General features: G+C 43.1%; 1 protein-coding gene across 2 annotated transcripts in view; it reads right to left on the minus strand.

Moving 5' to 3' along the window:
- The window catches only part of LAMB3 (laminin subunit beta 3), a 71812-nt gene that overhangs the window by 21464 nt on the left and 28982 nt on the right, over window positions 1–21366 (minus strand). For both annotated transcript variants that reach the window (XM_054980975.1, XM_054980976.1), the window contains exons 7-14: window positions 19988–20051; window positions 17411–17598; window positions 15919–16039; window positions 7795–7983; window positions 4547–4702; window positions 2824–3017; window positions 1648–1759; window positions 157–529 (exon numbers count right to left, since the gene is read on the minus strand). In XM_054980975.1, the coding sequence (XP_054836950.1) occupies window positions 157–529; window positions 1648–1759; window positions 2824–3017; window positions 4547–4702; window positions 7795–7983; window positions 15919–16039; window positions 17411–17598; window positions 19988–20051 (1397 nt within the window). The remainder of the gene's footprint in view (window positions 1–156; window positions 530–1647; window positions 1760–2823; window positions 3018–4546; window positions 4703–7794; window positions 7984–15918; window positions 16040–17410; window positions 17599–19987; window positions 20052–21366) is intronic.

Here is a 21366-nt window from a genome sequence, read left to right on the forward strand (position 1 = left end):
CCCAAACTCTTTGGTTAAGTTGATGCCAGGAAGCCCCAGTTCCCTACTGGCCTGAGAAGCAACAGTCGGGAATAGGAGTCAATGTTGTTCAGAGAGGGCTGATGTCCTATGGGTAGTCCTTATTTATTGCAAGTAAAAAGTACAAAAACCGTTTACCGGAGTGTAGCAATGGTGCTGGCCACATGATCCAATCCCTGCTCTGTTATGAGAGCATTTCCCAGGATCCGTTGTATGCTCTGAATTTCACCTTCTGCTTCCAAGAGGCGAGTATTGAAGCTAGAGCTCAGTGTTCCCAGTTGTAGCCGCTGAGTGGAGTTTTTCAAGGTGGCCTGGCGCAAACCAAACCTATGGATGTCCTCATCGTAAGCCTGAAAGCAGGGGTGGCATGCCTCACAGCTGTGGTAGTTGCCACAATAACCCCGTTGGCACTGGTCACAGCGGGATCCAGTAAAGCCAGACCGGCATTGGCAACTGCCTGTCAGCTTGTCACAGCCCACCTCCTCTGTGCCCCGGAAATTGCAGTCACATGCTGTTGAGAGGACAAAGAGAGAAACATGAATCTCTTGAGAGTTTTTAAGTGGTTTGCTGGTGGCAAACTAACAGGACATCCTAATCAAAATTACACCTGTCTAAGGCCCAAACGATTCATTACGTATAATTGCCATGGGGGTCTTGCAGCCATAAGTTTCATGTGAGATCTCAATTCTAAAGCACTTCAGGGACCCAATTTGGATTGGGACAATGCCACAAGGGGAGAAGGGGCTGAAGCCCCCACCCACAGCGCCATTTTCTCAACTTGAAAAGGGCTCAAGGAGAGACTATACTTGCCCCGTGGAGGGTGGGGTACAACTCCAAGTATTACATTAGTTTTTACAGTGGATATTTTGTAGTATAATTTTATGTTAAGTGAAAGATACTATTAATTAAGTCAAACAGGATAAATCTCTACTTATAAGATCTACTTCCCTGAAGCATCTACAACATTTATCCCACCCTTTCAGGAAAGTGAAACCAGGCCACTGAGAAGAAGGATCTGTTTCTAACAGAAAGGAAAAGAAGTAGAAGGGAAAACACCCTTTGTGTTGTGCAGTGAGCTTCCTAATTTCCTTATTTCCATAGGAGAAACTCCCCACAGCGCTAGAGAAATCATGCAGTTCAAAGTTCCACTTTGAAAATCATTTTCTAAAAGCTCATTTCATGCAATGATGATTATGATGACGATGGTAACCAGGAGCTTATATACCACTCTTCTGGACAAATTATTGCCAAATTCCGAGGAGTTAGCAAAGTCTGTGTCATTTTTATCCCCACAATACATCTGGGGAGCTGGGGCTGAGAGGAGTGGCTTACCCAAGGCCACCTGCAGTAGTGGGAGTCAAACCAGCAGAGTGCTGGCTCAGAGCCTGGCCACTTAACCACTATGCTACAGCAGCAACAATAAGGAAAAGCTAATTAGACCAAATGAACAGGTGAGCGGAGCAGAGCTGCAACAGGTAAGCAAGCAATGGCAAGAGGTGGAACAGAGGAGGCTACCAAAAATCAACAATGGCAAATATCTTGTGCCTACGTAAAGGAAGCAACAAGACATGCATAACCCTTAAGAAGATACGCAGTGACTTCTAGGCAGATGCAACCTGTGCCCCTTACCTCTACATCCTGTCCTGACATCTCCATAAGACTGGTCTGGGCAAAACTGTACTCCAGATGCAGAGCACATCAGGCCCCTATAGCCTTCTCTGCATGGGCACTGCCCTGTGAACTGCAGAAAGAGGGGTGGGGAGAAAGAGAGAGAGAAGCAGTCAGAAATAGCTTCAATACAGCACCACAGTAGTTTGGAAGACAATTGACTAGGCCAGAAGATGCTTGCAAGTCTGAACCACATAACAGCAGACTGCAGTGGACTATCACTTTCAAGAAGATCAGCTGATGTGAAGGATTCCAGACATGGTTGTTGTGGATTCCAGACAGCTTGCTGCTTGAAACAATAGGCTGAGATACCTGCCTACAGGCAGATGACCTAAATAAGCATTTTAGCTTGGAGTTTGGGGGCGGGGACTGTGTGTCCTTTTTTCATATAATGTCTTCGCTTACAACACTGAAGGTCAGGAAATACTGTTTTCCAGCTACAAAGCCCAGTAGAAGACATTATTACCCAAGATACGGTGGAGACTGCAATTCCCAGAAGACAGATCAGGCAAAACAGTTGGTGCAGGATGTCTTTGGAATGCTCTCACTTCTTTAAAATAATTCCTCTGCATGCTTAGAGGTTTTGTTCATGGGGAAGTCTTTAAATATACAACACACCCCTTTCCAAGATACAACCTAGCCAAGACATTAGCCCACAAGTCAGGTATGAGTTTCTCCTGAACCAGCTCACCATTCCTATAGCCACGTAGAGCCCTGCAATGGACCAAGTAACACCCCCAGGCCATCTCAGCTCTGAAAAATGGCATGCAGAGAGGAAGAGGTCCTTCCTACCTCATGCTGTGATCTCAACCCATACTGGACCCTGTGGCACTTGAGGAAATAAATTCCCTACAGCTACCATCTGACTGCAGGGAAGATGAGTGGGTTCAGGAGAACCTGGACTCATGGACTAACAGTCTCATCTAAGAAAAACTTCCCCACTTAGTTTTGTTTACTACATAAACTAGTTTCAATGGTGGCTGTAGAACAAAACATTTCCTCCCTTTTTACCCATAAGACTGGAATGAGGCCCTGACTAGGATGCTACTAATAGCAACTGCCCAGAATTTTCCTCTGCTGGCTCACAATGAAGCATTGCATGATGCCACCTCACCGCCTCCTCTTGACAGCCAATACCTGGTTACACTGAGAACTAAGTGAATTCCGAGGGTCACAGTTGCAAGGCTGGCAGCCCTCCCCACTAGCAATTTTCCAGTGATTCACAGCACATTTATCACACTTGTCTCCCACCACGTTGGGGAGGCAGAAACAGCGCCCCGTCTCATCATCACAGGGCATTTTGCGGCTCCCTAAGATGTTGCAGGCACAGTCTGAAAGACAAAGAAGCCATTATTCTTGTCAGACATGGGTCAGCAATGACTGGCTTTTTAGACGCTATTGAAGGAAGTACCAGAGACACTCTACACATTATGCACAATGAGGACGTAGACTGGGGAGGCAGAATTATGGATTGTGCCTCTGTAGGCTACAGTGAGGGTCATTTAAGAAACCCTGAGTGTAGTAGAGAGATAGCAATATTAAATCCTTCTGCCTGTTGGGCTCATTTTCTAAATAGACAGATTTTTTTCTCAATGGAGAAGCATTTAAAAATATGACACATACCACCACCACCCTTTGCCTGCAATCCAGAATTCTTTAAATCTGCGTCTACCACCACACTATGTGTGATGTTTCTCAACAGCTTAAAGGCTCTTTTCATGGTGTTTTGACAGGGTGAGAACAGTTTCTGTGCAGCTTCTTCCTTTGCTATTTAGATAATATGAGTGTGGAGGACCTAATAGTTTCTGGGAGGTGTGAGCTCCTGCCACGTAACTCAAGACTTCTAACTTTACCCAAGAGCCACAAGAGAAAGCTGCTCTCATGTCACCAAGATGATATTGGAAGGGGGCCTGAGTTATTTCAAAAATGTAGTCTTTTGAAGCAAAGTAAATCTTGCTTTGAAGAGGCCAACAGCACATAAGGGGCATGTGGAGCTGATGTGTTTGACTTTATGAAGCCATATTTGATTGACTGAATGGGACTGTGGCATCATCAAGCCAGCTACATATTCCTTGAGTCAACAAGAACCTGGTTTTTAAGAAAAATGTGCCAAGGCAGCTGCTGGTAGCAAACAGGTGCTGAATGGAAGGAAATGGATTCTCACTTTTTTTTTGCACAGAAATATTTGCCCACAAAAATTTGTGTCAGCCTTAACTGAAATTCAACTACTGCACTAATGTCCCGGCAAGTACCTTTGCAAATGCAGGAGGGTATATGCATTACACCCCCAAAAGTAGCATTAGTGAGTGATACATTGCAGTTGTTTTCGTTATATAGATTTTTCTTCCTGGCTCTCATCAATGGAAAACAGGCAATCACAACTCTATCCAGTTACTGCTGTTTTCCTATGTCATTGTTCAAATTAAGTACCTACTGCCACCTGCTGGAGAGCAGCTGAAGTTCATCCATGCATGTTTTGCAAGTGTTCGAAACATTGTTTATGAAGTCACTAGTCCTGGATGGATGTGGATCCACAGCTCCTAACGGCAAACTTAGTGTAATTATTTTACTGGAGCTTAAAGTAGCCAGAGCAGAAGTTCCAATTGGGAAACAGCACGGGAGAAGGCAGGAGTTAACCTGCCATTAGCTCCACCATAACCTGATTTCCACACACAAGTTGTTGTTTGTTTTAGGACCAAAAGACATACATGGGATTCTAGTCACAAAACTCTAGCATTACCGTAGTTTAGTGCAGAATGCTTGGATTTTTTTCTTATGTGTTCAAGCAAGGACATTCTTAATAGGGTTATTTCACATTTTTCCTAAAAGTAAGTCATTATCTACGCAGGGACTCACTAACCTCTGCAACCTTGTGGGTTAGAGCCGACTAGCTGGGTGAATCCAGGTTTGCAGAGATGGCAACGATCCCCTTGCACATTGTCCTTACAGACACAGCGGCCACTCATAGGATCACAACTGGAGCCAGGAACAGTGCCATCTGGATCACATTCACAAGCTAAAAAGGGAAGGCATCAAATCCATAGCATTTTAGAAGCTGCAGGCTATATCAAAGCACCAAGCAGTGGTTGGAGGGCTTGCATGGAGGTTTCATACCTCTTGATTTCTTTTTTTACCACACCATTAAATTGCATATAGGATTGCCAGTTTTGGCAATCCCTTACAGAAGCAAACCCTTACAGAAGCTCAGGGGAAACACCTAGTGGGACCTATTGAGAACAGTTGGAACGTACAGAAAATGTTCTCTGCCCACCAAGCTCTACTTGCAAGAGAAAATAACACAATTTTCCAGACTACAGCAGAACTACAAGCATAAAAGAAGAACTAAAAGTGAATGCAAAGTAGATTCAAGTCAGCTTGCATGCATAAGTTACTGGCTCTCCTTCTGAAATGCAGCACACCCGTGTGCTGCATCTTAATAAGGAATTCCATATTTTAAAAAATGTTACTCATTTTACAGAAGCAAAGCACCAAGGCTGACACAAGTCTTGAGGTCCATCACTGAATCCATGGCTTCCTCAAAATTAGCATTGAGCTGAAATATTCCAGATATGATGGTTCAGAATGAATTGGGAATGAGACAGTTTTGGAACATGAAATGACTTTCTAATCCAATCCAAAACACCTTTAATTGACTTCTTCTTTGTAAAATTTCACACTTATAGAGATATTAAGGCAGTTTCAGCACTCTGGGAATGTTAACAAGCAATAGGGAAACTCCTCTCTAAGCAACAAGGTTGATGTACAGTGCAGAAAGGGCAGGACACCTGTATTGCCTAGGTAATAATGGTGAAACTTTCCCTAGCTCTGTAAGGTCACTTCAAATAACTTACAAAGGGGCAGTCCAGCCGCAAATGAGACCTCAAAAATAGGGCTTTTGTTTCAACTCAACTATATATAGCTCTGAATTACTCTGCCCAGAACTCAAAGGCAAAACAGACCACTCAAAAAAGTGAGCCAAGTTACAGAGTACAAGGTCCATAAAGACACATATGCATTATATGATAATGGAATTAAAGAAGATCCCCTCAAACTAGCCACCATTTTTCCTGTCCATTTATATTCTTCCAACGGCTACAAGGCAAAATATAGGCCGTCTCCACATGTTGTTAAAGCAACGGGCTACTTACTGAAGGCTGGCGTTTTTTTTTCACAGATTCCAGATGCCTCCAATTTCAAAGCGGAAGCAGACAGTTTGTCTTTCATCTGATCAGCGTCTTTTCTGAGACCTGGATTTCCCACTCTGTCCTGTGCTGGGTCAAGGACGCTGATCAGACAAAAGACAAACTGTCTGCTTCCGCTTTGAAATCAGAGGCATCTAGAATCTGTAAAAAAAAAAAATGCCAGCATTGAATAAGTAGCCTGTTGCTTTAACAGCATGTGGAAATGGCCATACTGAAAATCTGAGCTTTCAGGCAAGAATGGCAAGTTCAGTTACAAGTAGAGGTGGGCACGGATCGAGAAAAACCCATGGGCCGTGGGGCTGTGGTCTGTGGCATTTCATGGACCACGTACCACAAACTTTTCACAGTCCAGCCCTGGTTCATGAACTGGTTCTTTGGCCTGAGCCGCCAGGAGCACTTTAACTCCCCCTCCCCCCCGCTCCAGATGACTGGCAGGCCACCAGTCAGATGGAGCAAAGGGGGATTTAAATGTTAAAGCGCTCCCAGTGCCACTTGTCAGCAGTGCTGGGAGCATTCGAATCCCCCCACCAGGTGACTGGTGGGCCCGCCAGTCAGCTGGAGCAAGGGGGAGCAACGAGCCTCCCAGGTGTGCTCCCAGGGTGGCACAACGATGTCAGTGACATCGTTGCACCACCTGAGAGCACTCCCGCGCTTCACCACTTTGGACCCCAAACAGGCCGAATTGGACCTATCTGAGGCCCAAGTTCACTCGCTGTGAGGCATTCGCTCACTCCTGCACCTGCTCAGTGATGTCACCAGAAGTGACATCACCAAAAATAACGTCATCATGCAGCCATGAGACCACATATGAGTAAAACATTGACAGGGAAAGAAGGAGGTAAGAGCCAGGTCTCCCCCCTCCCACTGAGAGAGTAAGGAGACCTGGCAACCCTACTGCTATGTGAGTAGGAAATTTTGGATTTTCTACGCACATGGCAGCCATTTTCCCCAATTCTGTCCCCTCAGCAGCCATTTCCTCCCCCTGCCTCTGAAACAAAAATATCATTATACCAATATAATGATACCAAGTTTTCTTCAGGTTGCAAAATATTGGATAGTAGTGTTAGCTTGTGAGACTGCTGAACTCTCTTAGTATTCTGGTTGCTTTTTCTGTTCAAGATGATGATTGAATGAACAGTAACACAAGTAAGCAAGAATTTCTAACTCTCTCTTTTAAAATTAAAACATAAAACTAACATCTTTCATTGAATACGTATGCCTTTCCCCTTATATCTTTGCAACAGAAGGCACTAAGGACAAGTTTTTTGAAAATAACGAAAGATGGGAATTCAGAAAATGTGGTCCAGATAGCGGTATAATGTTATAACCATATTCTAGAGACATTATTTCAAAAATACTCTGGTAGCCCAGGGGAAGTGGGGTGGCTGCTGATCAAAGACAGAGGCAGAGGAACTGCAGGAAAATCTGCCACGTGGAAGCCCCATTGCTGCTGTGTGTTATTAGCACCAGTAACAGGGAAGCCACACAAACCCCTCCTCATGCAGAAACCACTTTAGACACGTTCAATAGAGAGTCATTCCTTCTCTGCAGGGAATCCTTGGAACTGTAGTTCTGCCAGGCTCCAGGGATCTCTCACAGAATTTATAGTACTTTACTAATGTAACATTTTCAGTGTTTCCTTTGGGTGGGTGGGGATTTAACTGTAACATTAAATTGATAAGAAACCAAATTGTGGATAGACTGTTAACTGGATTTGATATTTCAGTCTTATTATCTTTCCCTAGCCCCTTTCATCTTTGATTATTTAGAATGCGAATTTTTGAACACTGTTTTGTGTTTTTATAGCAATATTCATGCTGCAAACTTGAAACAAATAAAAATAAAATACATATGGCTTCTGGAGAAGCTTATGGTGGGAAATAGAATGTTAAAAGCACCCACTTACGGAGACAGGCTTCAGGGTGGCTGAGATCATACCGCCGGTTACGGAAAAAGTAGGTCTTGCAATGCTCACAGTTCCTCCCTGCTGTATTGTGTTGGCAGTCTTCACACACGCCTCCACTCACTCCCCCACTGGCTTGGTACACAGCTGGGTCAAAATAACACTTGTTGGAATGACCATTACAGTTGCACCCTGGGAAGAAGCAAACCATGTATTCATAAAAATGGAAACCAATAGTGTATATTTTTAATCATTCCACCAGATGGTGCTCTGGCCTCCCACATCAAATTCCACAGCACGAGTCTACAGCGTTTCCCAATCTTTTTTCCATGGAGGAACCCTTTAAAGTTTTAAATCCTGAGAAACCCTACCTATGAAAACATTTACAGGCCAGAAAAGTTGATAGTGAGGAATTCAATCCAATTACTACTGTATTATTATCAAATATACATATATCCGTAAAGAGCTGAGATAGACAGACAGAGAAGTCAGCTTACATAATCTTAATAACTGTTACATTTTGAGGGATATTTGGAATTTTTCACAATATTTCAAAATTTGTATTTATTTATTCCACAATTTCTTGCAGAACTCCTGACGATGTCCTGTGGAACTCCAGGGTTCTGTGAAAGCCTGTTTGGGAAACACCAGGCTAGTAGTAACAGACGAAGGAATATTTCTTTATATACTGCTTTGTTTGAAATAAAAATGTATCCTACACTCTTAATTAGTTGGATTTCTGAGGCTAAACAATAAGAATCATGATCAGGGCCGGCACCACCACTGAGGTGGTGAGGCGGGCACCGTGGGTGCTGAGGCGTCGAAGGGGGCGCCGGGGGCAGAGGCACGCACCACGGAGCTGGCATGCCTGGCCCACAGCTGCTGCAGCCGGCCAGCCCTGTGCCACTGCTGCCACCAACACACGGCCCTGGCTGGGTGCAGCAGCCACAGTCCCGGCACAGCAGGTGTCTGGGGTGGCATGCAGAACCTCCCCAGCCACCTGCCGCACCCAACTGGGAATGAGGGCAGCCTCCGCACGGCGTCCCAGCCACCCGCCGGCCAATGTGGACGGCTTGCTGCGTGATGGCGCCGCCCCTGATCATGATAGTTAATATTTTAAAATAATAGATGTAAATATCATAGCAACCATTAAATAAAAGCTAAATAACAGCAGCTTCTCTTAAAACTCCAGATTTCTGCACATCTTTTAAAAAGATTGGAGTCAATGGACTTAGACTGGAGTAACTCTCCATAAGATTGCACTGTTAGACATTTTCCTTACTTTGGAAGAAAAGGGCACATTTCCATGAGAGAGATGATCCTTTAAGATCTCTGTTCCCTAGTTAGGGTTTTTAAGATAATAACCAGCATCTCAAATTGAGCAGCCAAACTGAATTATTTTAGAAGGGGTTATGTTCCCTGTTATTTGTCCCAGATATTAATCTTGCTGGTTCATTCTGTACTAGATGAACCTTCTAGACAAGGGGTGTCAAACTCATTTGTTACGAGGGCCACATCTGACATAAACGTCACTTTGTCAGCCTGGGCCATATAGACTATAAAATGTAATGCCAGGTATCAGAGATACAAACTTTATAAGGGACACAGGCAAACCCAATTAATTATATTATTGTTTACTCAAAATACAAACATGCTTAAAACATGAACGCTCTTACATTATTTTCTTTATTTAACTGATAACTGACACCTCTTGCTCTGAACTATTGCATTAAAGTCTGGAGTTACTATAGATATTAAAGCTATTAACTTCCAAGCAATTAAGATTTCAGTTTCACCTATAAATGCCACTCTTCCTACAACATTTACAAACAATGAATTTACATTCTCACACATACATTACTGAACGTTTGTGCACTAGTTACCTCGGGATCCCAGGTCCCCTGATAGGGGAGGAGGAACCCTTGCTCCCCCCTCCCCCTCCCACCATTACCTGGCCGGCAGGGGGGGGAGCAGAAGAACAGGCCTTCCGGGTATACCGCTGGAGCTGCTCAATGACATCACTCCCAGGAGTGCCCCAGGAGCACACATGTGCTTTGTGTGTGCAAGGAGCAAAAAAAAGATCCCCCCCCCACATTGGAAATCCCTACATTAACCTTCCAATCCATTGTTTCAGCAGCCTTCTTGAAACTTAAATCAGAGAAAACTAGCAGCAGTTGTCATGTTAAGCAGCCCCCACAACACTCGGGAACACTGAAAATTTACAATTCTAAACAAACTTATTTCCACCTAAACATGTACAAGACTGGGTTATCATTCCCATTTCATCCAACAAGCCTTACTCCACAGTGAGTACACTCTGAATTGTAGCTTTCTAGGGAAGATAGTCCTGGTACCTTTACTAGAGATGGGCACGAACAGCAATACGAACTAAAAAAAGCCACGAACAGTCCAATCAGCTGTTCGCAAACAAGCTGTTCCTGAGACCCTGTTCTAAACGAACTCTAAATGAACAGGTGGTCATTGCAAGCCTCGTTCATTGCTGTTTGTCAAGCCAGACAGTCTGGCACCTGCAATCAATTCCTTTAGCAACCAGAGGCAGGGACTGCCTGAACTCTGTCTGAACTCCTGCTGTTGCCCTGGAAACCCCAATCTAAGCCCAATTTAGCTTGATAGGTAGGTCTTCCTTTCAAGTGTGGAGCTCCAAATTTGTTACAAGGAAGCAAAGAGGAGGGCTCCCAGCTCTGTTTTTGCAGACATTGGAGAGGGAGAGACAGTTGTTGGTATTTTGAGAGAGAGACAGGGAGAGTGCACTGGAGCTTCAATTTTCTTTGTGTGTGGCAGGATAGGGATCTACCTCTTCAAGTTCCAGGGCTGCTGCCAGGCTCTGGGGCCAAGCTATTATTTATTACTGGTACCTTTCCTGCTGCCTGCTCAGGTAAAGTTTCTGGGAGTGGTGCAGTAGGGATCTACCCCTTCAGGTTCCAGGGCTGCTGCCAGGCTCTGGGGCCAAGCTATTATTTTTTATTGGTACATTTCCTGCTGCCTGCTCAGGTGGGGTTTCTGGGAGTAGTGTAGTATGGATCTTGATGGCTGGAGGAGAGCCTGCTGGCCCCCACGAACAATGAACAATGAACATATTCGTGAATAGGTCATGTTTGTCAATGTTCGTTGTTCATGGATGGCAATGAACAACGAACACCATGTTCAGTTTTTCCTGTTCGTGCCCATGTCTAATCTTTACTAGTACCTTATTCGCGAGTAAGGATGGTTATTATAGGAGACTGGAGAACAATTATAAACAAATTCTGTTCAGAATCCTACTTAGGTTCGTTCAGTTGCTGGAACACTCTCAGGACCTGGCATGCAGGGTGTATGTTTGATGCCCTTGTTCTAGACTATCTTCAAAGGAAGCCACACATAGAGCAGATTTCAATAATCTAGCCTGAGTGCAATCAGAGTATAAAGAACTGTGCCCAAATCCATGCCTCTCAAGGAAGAACCACAACTGATAGACCAGCCAAAGCTACTCATTGACACTATGGGCTACAATGCAGATCTGTGTTTTGTTATGAAGCCTGGGACACCCGAAAACAACTTGTTCACGTCCTCAGGCCACAGTAACTGAAATTCATCCAAGTATTTGGATTATAAAAAGGTAAAGGTGCAAACACCGAGTCATTACTGAACCATGGGGGGGAACGTCGCATCACGACATTTTCTTGGCAGACTTTTGTTATGGGTGGTTTGCTATTGCCTTCCCCAGTCATCTACACTTTACCCCCAGGAAACTGGGTACTCATTTTACCGACCTCGGAAGGATAGAAGGCTGAGTCAACCTTGAGCCGGTACCTGAACCCAGCTTCCGTCAGAATCGAACTCAGGTCATGAGCAGAGCTTGGGCTGCAGTACTACCACTTACCACTCTGAGCTCCAATATCATCCTGAGAATGTACTGTCAAATTTATGAAGTCTAAATTCTGGCACGTGTTTTTTCTCTGTGAAATGCTTAGCCAAAAGGTCACAACAAGCTACTCAGTGTTTTTATTTATTTATGTATAGTCCACTTTTCTCAAGGCTCAAGGTGGATTACACAGTGTAAGTCAAATGAACACGAGCTGGGATAGTCAATAAACAATACAATAGGGTATGCATTGCAGAAATATGAAAAGAAGCATAAATTCAAATGCAGGAAACTACCCAGTAAGAGCATATCTACATCAACAGACAATATGCAGTAGAATAGTCTATGGTCTCTGTCCCTTTACTTAAGCCTCTCTCCAAGCCATTTCCTTACAGCCCAGTCTTATTGCCAGTGTAAAAAGGCCCTCCTAAATAATTCATCTTTGCAGAATTTGCAGAATGCCAAGAAAGTGGGTGCTTTCCTGACCTCTTTAGGCAGACCATTTCATAAAATGGAGGCCACCACAGAAAAGTCACGTGTACAGGCAGCTGTTGATTTTGCCCATTTGCATGGTGGTATCTGCAGAAGGCCTTGTACAGATGAATTAAGCTGCCATGGTGGCGCATAAGGGGAATGGCGATCCTGAAAATATGAGGGGCCAAGGCCATGAAGGACTTCGTATGTAATAGTCAACACCCTGAGAGCCAGTTTGGTATAGTGGTTAAGAGTGGCAGGACTCTAATCTGGAGAACTGAGTTTGATACCTCACTCCACTGCTTGAAGCCAGCTGGGTGACCTTGGGTCAGTCACAGCTTCTCAGAGTTCTCTCAACCCACCCACCTCACAGGGTGATTGTTGTGGGAATAATAACAACATACTTTGTAAACCTCTCTGAGTGGTCATTAAGTTTTCCTGAAGGGACATATATATAAATCAAATGTTGTTGTTATTGAATTGAGCCCAGTTATTGATGGGTAGCCAATGGAGCAACTAAAGAATGGGAGTAATATACATGATCTGCCTAGCTCCTGATAATAATCAAGCTGTGGCATTCTGCACCGACTGGAGTTTCCAAGTTGACTTTGAAGGTAAACCTGCATACAGTGCATTAAAGTAGTCTAGTCTTGATGTAACCTTGGCATGAATCCCAGCAGCCAGGTTGGCCATGTCAAAGTAAGGGGGCAATCTTCTACGCTAGTCTGGGTTGAGAGAAAGCTTTTCTTGCAGCTGCATTTACTTGTTTCTCTAGCAACAGTGTTGGATCCAGTATAACCCCTAGTCTCTTAACTGCAAGGGTCAACTGAACCACTCAAAAGTGGGAAGCATTATGTCCTTCAAGATCTTTGCCTTCCCAATCAGCATCACTTACATCTTGTCTAGGTTCAGATTCAATTGGTTCACTTTCAGCTATTTGACCACAGCTGGCTGGCAATGACTTAATACCCTGCTGCATCACTGGGGGATGCAGATAGTGAGATTTAGAGCTGGGTATCATCTGCATATTGATGACATCCAATTCCATAACTACAAATGATTTCTCCTAAAGACTTTACCTGGAGAGTGAATAACATGGAAAGAAGACTGCACCTTGCGGAACCACACAAGATAATTTCCACACAGAAGATAGTCAGTCACCAACAGCAACTCTTTGAATTTGTTCCATGAGGAATAATTTAAATCAGTTTAAGTTACGTCCCTAATACCATATAGGATGGTATGATCTACTGTATCAAAGCTAGATCCTGGAGGAGCTGCAAAGAAGCATGGCCTTTGTCTTCATTCCGGTAGGGGTCATCAGCTAAAGCCACTAGAGTTGTCTCCATCCCATAGCCCAGTCTGAAATCAGACTGAAAAGGATCTAGAGCAGTGTTTCTCAACCTTTTTCCAACTGTGGCCCCCTTCCGACCTTGTTTCCTTCCTGTGGCCCCCCTGTCCTACTAGTATAAAGGTAGCCTTATAAAGGTACACCTAGAATATCAAATATGTAGGTTTATAACAACATTTGGAGTCCTTCAGGCCTCCCAATAACTCTGGGGAAATTGCGCTTTTTCTTCCTTATATGGAATACCCCTGCTCTTTAGCTCCCCCTAGTGGACTCAGGGTTATACTTGCATGAAGAAACAGCACCCCACACACTGACCGTTTCCACATGGCTTACCTTATACTGCAAAATAGCGAAATCTCGCGAGAAGATGCTGTTATCACGCGAGAAGATGCTATTGTGCGAGAAGACACAATAACAGCGTCTTCTCATGAGATTTCGCGCGAGATTTTGCTATTTTGCAGAATAAGGTAAGCTCTGTGAAAACGGCCACTGTCTTTTCTGTTTTCTTTTCTCGGTCACTTCTCTGTTTTCTTCACTTTTCACTTCCCTCTGTGGCCCCGTAGTCTCATGCTGTGGCCCCTCATTTATGCAATTTTTACCTGTGGCCCCCTTGGAATATCCTGGGGCCCCCTGGGGGGCCATATGGCCCCAGGTTGAGAACCACTGATCTAGAGCACAAGAGTTAACAAAGAAGACCTGGAGTTGGTCAGCTGCTGCTCTCTCAGTCATGCTGCCTAGGAATAACAGATTAAAACTGGGCAATAGTTGGCCACACCATTTTTGTTTGGGGTTGGTTAAGTAGTGCACAGATGACCACCTGTTTGAATGGCTGAGGGAAGGTGCCTTGGGTTACTGACTGATTTATGATAGAAATCGAGGGCTCTTTTATGTGATTTTTACAGGATTTTAGCAACCAAGGCGAGCAAGGATCCAGTGCACAAGTAGTGGCCTTCACAAATACCAGGATCCTATCAATATCCATCATGGTAAGTGGCTCAAAATGGTTCACATATGGGCCAGATTGAGGATTTCTTCCATCTTGCCTATATTATAGCTGTGTTTATACTATGGGATTATATCATCAGGGACATGGGAAAGATACTTCCCCACAACTTGGAACAGTTCAGCTGTATGGCCTTGCACAGATGGAATGGTAGCAGGAATGTAATGTATTTTTACCACCAACAGTACCACAGAATGGAACTGAAAATATTCTCTCAGTAAACTTCATCAGACTTGTTTGAGTTTTAATCCCCTTATTCCAACTGACTGCCAGCTCATTTCATTGCTGGAAGCTATACAAAGGGCATATAGAACTAACTCAGAAAGAGGCTTCCTATATTATATACATAAGGCTGAGATATAGATGTATAGATCTGCTTGAACCTTTGAACTGGAAAACATTTAAGAACAGAAGCTGTAACTCAAGTGTTAGAACAGGCAGCTTGCATGACCAAGACCCCAAATTCAAGACCTATTAAGAGCTCTTACGGATCAGGGCTGAAAAAGAGCTGGGGCCTTGAAGAGCTTGTACAACTTGTTGGCCAACTGGATAGAAATAGAGTCAGACCTGCTTATATGCCTTTAACAGCAGCCCAATACTCCGTAACCAGCAGGCAAAATGTCTCATAGCACAGAATAGACTTTTAACATTTGCTAAAGGCCCATACAAACGTTGGCAACCAGAGTCAGGGTTGAAAGTCATAGGACTAGACTGAAACGGGCTAAACGTAAGGCAATTACCCAAAGAAAACAGATTTGGTTTTATTTTGTATCTCTCTTCAATTAATGCCACAAGCATTCACATCATTAGCATTCACAATGCAGCATTGTGCGTCTTCTAATTACCACCTTCACCAAGTTTTATTCTGGAAAACTATTCCAGGAGGAGAACTCAGCCATTTCCACTGCAATAATACACCAACCCCATTCCTTTCATACCCACTGGGAGTTATGTATCCATTCAAACCTTCTAATTACATTACTGGAATTGTGAGGTTTAAGATTCTAATCATATTCACAAGTTCCAGAACAGAAGCCCTAATCCCAAAGACGCAATCTATATATGACAAATGAAATATCATGGCTGCAGGAATGCTCTTTATAGCCTTAAGGAAATCATGGCATTGATACCATTCTATACACACACTGAACCATCCCAACCCTCATGGCCTTTCTCCAAGCTGATATAGAGATTAGTTAATAAACAGACTTCTTCCTAAATGAAAATCATCATCAACTGTCATCAGTTTTCATCAGTTGTAATATTTTCCAGTAATGTTATGATTTTTCCCAGTTTTTTTTTTAATCTACTCCCCCAGCAAAACTTTCAATAAGCTAACTGCAAAGAGGAAACCATAGTTCTTTAAAAATGGCAGTTATTATTTCTGAAAGGCTTCACTAAAATTAGCATGATCTTTGTTTTGCCAGGCATACATACTGCGGCATTCATGGGGGTTGTTGTCTTCAGCAGGTCTCCATGGCTGGTCATTGAAAAAAACTGCACAATGTTCACAGTTTGGACCAGCTGTGTTGTGTTGGCACACACAGTGTCCATGAACCTAGAAGAGAATGTTTTCCAGTAATGTTATGATTTTTCCCAGTTTTTTTTTTTTAAAAAATCTACTCCCCCAGAACAACTTTGTAATTCAATATGCTACCCTCTGACAAGGGACTAGTACTCACATTTTGTCTTTGCCTAACTGGTCCTATAGAGATTTGCTATCTTCTGATTTGTTCAAAGAACTCGTTCAACGTGATTCTACATTTTTAGGTGTTCTTATAGACACCGAATTGGAGTGCTTGAGATCTGCAAGCCATTTGTGTAGATCCCTGCAATTTCAATTATTGCTTAGGATATTGGTGGGATTGCTACAAGGCTGCCCAGCCCAAATGAAGGAATTGTGCTCAAAATCAGGTGCATTTTAATATCTACTTTTGCTGGTTCTGGAACTAACATTTTGGGCATAATTCTACAATGCCAAACTGACAATGTTGGAAACTCCTGCCTGATCTAAACTATGGCAGAAAAGGAAGAGCTCATCACTTCTTTAGTTACAAGATGCAAACAGTGGAAGTCCATCAAAGCCAAAGGGCTGAGAAGGGTGTAACCTGACCTCAGATGGCACAATAAGTGAGGAATTGGGGTAGGAAAGTAAGAATCTCATATTGAAGTAAATCTAGGGTTGATTTCACGTGTGGGTTTTTTCCATGTTAACCATTATGCCAGTGTGATTGTTGTTCAATTCACACTCACAATGAAGATTCCACATGGCACAAAGTAATTATTTTTTCTCCTTATTAGCCAGATGAGTATTGCATCCCTGCACCTAGCTGTTTTCATGCTGCCATCATGATTATCTACCCACTCTTTTAAAAAAAGATTCTGGCGCATGCATAACTCTGCTCAGGATCAGTGCAATTCTACATCCCTTTTTAAAAAAAACACACATATTCGCTTAGTTGCAGAGCTGAATGAGGCAGATCTTTCCTCCATCATTACATAATGACTGTGTTTCTCCTTTTATTTGGGCTCCATTGCACTCCTGAACAAGACATTAATGCTGATTTCTCCCTTCCCACCCACCCCCCCACTCCCTGGTTTAGTATTCTGCTGAGCTTTGCATGCACAGGGGGGAAAAGAACAGAAACTGTGCAAATGACAAACAATATTACAGTTTGTGCTTATAACTGGAATTTGAATCGTTTGATGGCCATGGAGAAAGGTTTATTTACAATCACATATCAATCTTCTTGCTTTGACAGTGCATGATTTTGGTCTCTGTAGGAAACATTCTTTCTTTCCAAAATCACAAAGAGCTTCTGGTATATCTTTGCAAACCGGAAGGAACAAATTGCACAAACTGCAGGGTATCTAAAACCTATGAGGGGAGGGGAGCTGGAAAGCAATGTAGCACCATCACTGTTCTCACCACAGCATTAGGTTCTCTAGAAGAGGCATCCGGTGCAGCACAGCGCTCTGCATGACCATTACAGAAGCAGGTCCCTTGCACCTGCATCTCAGTCAAGGCATAGAAAGCACTTGGTAGGCGGTAGCCCTGGTGTGGGGGACGGGACAGGTGGGTGAAGTTGATCCTCAAGTTGGTGAATTCAGCTAGATCTATTAGGAAACAGGTGAGAGAGAACAATGAAGGGCTGAGAAAACAGATAGAACTAAGAACAGACAGGTCAAGAGAAAATGCAAGACCAAAGTTACAGTAAGATATGAAGGTGACAACTATGCCGGTATGTGGCTCTTTTTGTACAGCAATAAATGAAAGAAAATAATAAGGCTATATCCACATCCCAATGAGATAAGTATATTTTAGAAAGCTCAGTAAGAGGTCTTGCTACTCATAGAGAACATTTTCTAAAGGGATATCTGAAGCACTGTATACAGCTGGCTCCCACAGAGGGTTTCTAAAGTATTTTAAGAAATGCTTCACCATCTCCAGACAGTAAATATTATTATTTATTAGCACACACAATTGCACCACTGTGCAGAGGTTTTCATTTGGCATCAGAACAGCAGTTTGGGTCCCAGTTTCTAGTGACACCAAATGGGATTAAGCTAAACCCTTTTAAAAGATAGCCAGCACATTGTACTTGTTAGACTTCAAGACTAGACCTGGGTTCTAATCTCCACTCTGCCACAAAGCTTGCTGACCTACCTACATAGGTAGGGTGAAGAGGCACATATACCCACATATACATATACCCCTGAGCTTCTTAGACAAATAGCAAGATAAATATCTAATAAAGAAAACATAAAACTAACACAAAGTCCTAAATTGAAATAGCTTCACAGTTCTTTCATGCTCCTCACTACATAAACTGCACAGACAAATCCTGAACAATGCTGATAGCTGCTCCTAGAGAAGCTGAGCATGGTGTTACATAGATAACACTACCCATTAATACGTTACATTATTTCAACTAGTGGGGAAAAATGTCTAGTATTCTGTGCTTTAAAAATCCCAGATTTTGCAATGGTGAACCCTGAGTTATGAGTTATGACATCTGCTCTGTTCACAGGCATGCTGACATACCACTTAAAAGTTCCTCAAAACCAATCTGTCCCCTGCATGTATCAGTTTCACTTCTGATCCTTCCACTTAACTAATGACTCACATCATCACCCATCCTGCACCACCCCAAACACACATTCTTCTTAAAAGTAATTAGAGAGCTAGTTTGGTGTAGTGGTTAAGAGCGCGGGACTCTAATGTCAGGCAGGCAAGGCAGCCTGCCTGCCATACCTGTGAATGTATTTCTACTGGGGGGGGGCGGTGGGTGGGTAGTAGAGTAGCTTTCCTCCTTCATTGTATCTTGGCTATGCTTCGCTTGGTCCAAGCGGTGCTATCAGTGCAGCTGGAGCGGCGTGTCTGGGAACAGACCTTGGGAATTTCAGCTCTGCATCTCTTTCAGGACTTTCGCGCCAACTTCAACCGACGCTTGTGTGGCCTGGGGGGAGGGGACTGGAGGTATGACCTCTTGGGGAAGACTTGGCTGTGGCATTCCAGGCAATTACTCTGTACTCGTGCACTACTAGGGAGAATTATCTAATAAAGACCTTTAACTCATACAACCGTGGTTGATGGAGTGAAGAGTCTGAGAGAATCCCCTAGCCGGGCCTGACATCTAATCTGGAGATCTGTGTTTGATTCCTCACTTCTCCACTTGAAGCCAGCAGGGTAACCTTGGGTCAGTCACAGCTTCTTGGAGCTCTCTCAGCCCCACCCACCTCCTCACAAGGTGATTGTTGTGGGGTAAGAATAACATACTTTGTAAACCACTCTGAGTGAGTGTTAAGTTGTCCTGAAGGGTGGTATATAAATTGAATGTTATTGTCATGTCTCTACCTGTACATCTATGCCATTGTTCTATGTGTTGAACCATTGCTAATGCTGTACCTTGTTGAACCATTGCTAATGCTGTACCTTGCTTTCATTTTGCAAGTGCTCTAACCAACACTTTCGTTTCTCTAACAGCCTGAGAACCCAGCTGTGTTATCTCATTTCTTTGAAGCTTGCAGAAGTGACCTTGTACAGTCTGAAATGTTACAGTTTGCTTTCATGCATTCCCAGACCCTTTCCCACGCAAACCTGTGGTCTAGCTGGGAGGGGGGAAATGAGTGGGTATTTAGAGTTGTACTTTCCTCAAGTCTCTATTCCTATCAAGGAAACATGTACTGCTTAGATGCTTTCTTGCCTCTGAGTAATTCTATGGACATATATATGGAAATGATTGGATTTCTGAATAAAACCATTTAACCAAGAGTTTGGACTTCTTATTGCAATGGTACAGGGACCTGTCTACCATATCCTGTCATCCATAGTCTGACAGTTATCGAAGCAGAAGCACAGTCTGATTATGAAGCATATGTTATTGCCAAGGCTGCAGTATCTTCAATATCTGCTGAATGGCATCCTCCCACATGGGCTCTCAGTTATGTTCTGCCCCCTGTAGCCCATCAATTATAAATATCATTGACAAAAATATGTACATACTGTTGATACTTTGGCTTCGAGATGTTATCATCCCAGATGTGAGACCAATGAGGCTGAACTCAATCTTACAAGAACAAAAGAGGAGGAAAAGAATAAGGTAAAAGAATGCAAGCACAGGTGTTTCTATCCCATTTTCTTGCAGAAAAAATATTATTAAGAATATAAGAACATGAGCTGGATCAGACCAGTGGTCTATCAAGGCCAGCATACTGTTTCACACAATGGCCAGTCAGTTACTACAAGATACCAAAAAATATGGCAATAGATATTCAGAGATCTGCTACCACTGTACCATGGCGAACAGTCACTCATTGACATTTCGTCTGTGAATCTGTCTAACCCTCCTTTAAAACCATCTATGCTCATGGCTCATGCTCCACTGTCAAGGAATTCCATAATTTAATTTCTCATTGAGTAAAGAAGTACTCCCTTTTATCTGTCCTGAATCTACTGCCCAACTACTTCATTGGGTGACCCTGAATTCTAGTTTTATGGGAGAGGGAGAAAAAGATCTGTGTGTCAATTTTCTCCAACCCATGCCTAATTTTACCAACCTTATCATGCCTCCACCTTAGCCATTGTTTTTCTAGGCTGAGAAGTCCCAGACTCTCCTGCCTTTCCTCATAGGAAAGTTGCTCCAACTCCATAGTCATCTTGGTTTATTTTATTTTATTACATTATTTATAGTCTGCCTTTATTACTGAGACTCAAGGCAGATTACACAGGCGGTTGCCCTCTTCTGTACTTTTTCCAGCTCTGCAATGCCTTTTTTGGTAGTGAATAAAGTAGTGCACAAAGTAACTAGAGTAATAAACAGTAAGGGCACATCATCCATCAGAGGTTGATCTCATGGGACATGCTTGTGAATACTACCAACCAATAAGTTATCTAAGAAAGACTTTGTTAGCTGTGGCACACTGGGACAATGTAATGGACTTTGACCGAAAGTCCAAACAATATTGTTAGAAAACCAAATATTCAATTCACAAATTTGAGACTGATGCAGGGAAGCACATAGCACAGAAAAGGAATGGGAACTGGGATTTGTAGACAATGGACTCTAATCTCTAAACAGGGTAGCATGTAATTTCCAGCGAAGGTTTACATTAAGTCAGAGATTTTCCCAAAACCCATTTTTGAATGTAAGGGATCAAGTTAGGTGCATAAAAAGATCACTTCTGAGCAGGTGCAAAGTACCTTCTCATTCATGAGGAACCACAGTTTTCTCACTCTCTTCTTGGATTAGAGAACGAGTTTTCAGAGTAGAGTGTTGGACTCCCAGCCAGTTTCAGATATAGCATCTCTTTTATGAAATCCACACAAAATCTATAGTGAACTAATTCCAACAAGGCTGGAAAAGGCTAATTAAAAAACTCTCC

The sequence above is a fragment of the Eublepharis macularius genome, chromosome 5 (assembly GCF_028583425.1).
Source record: "Eublepharis macularius isolate TG4126 chromosome 5, MPM_Emac_v1.0, whole genome shotgun sequence".
Lineage (NCBI taxonomy): Eukaryota > Metazoa > Chordata > Lepidosauria > Squamata > Eublepharidae > Eublepharis > Eublepharis macularius.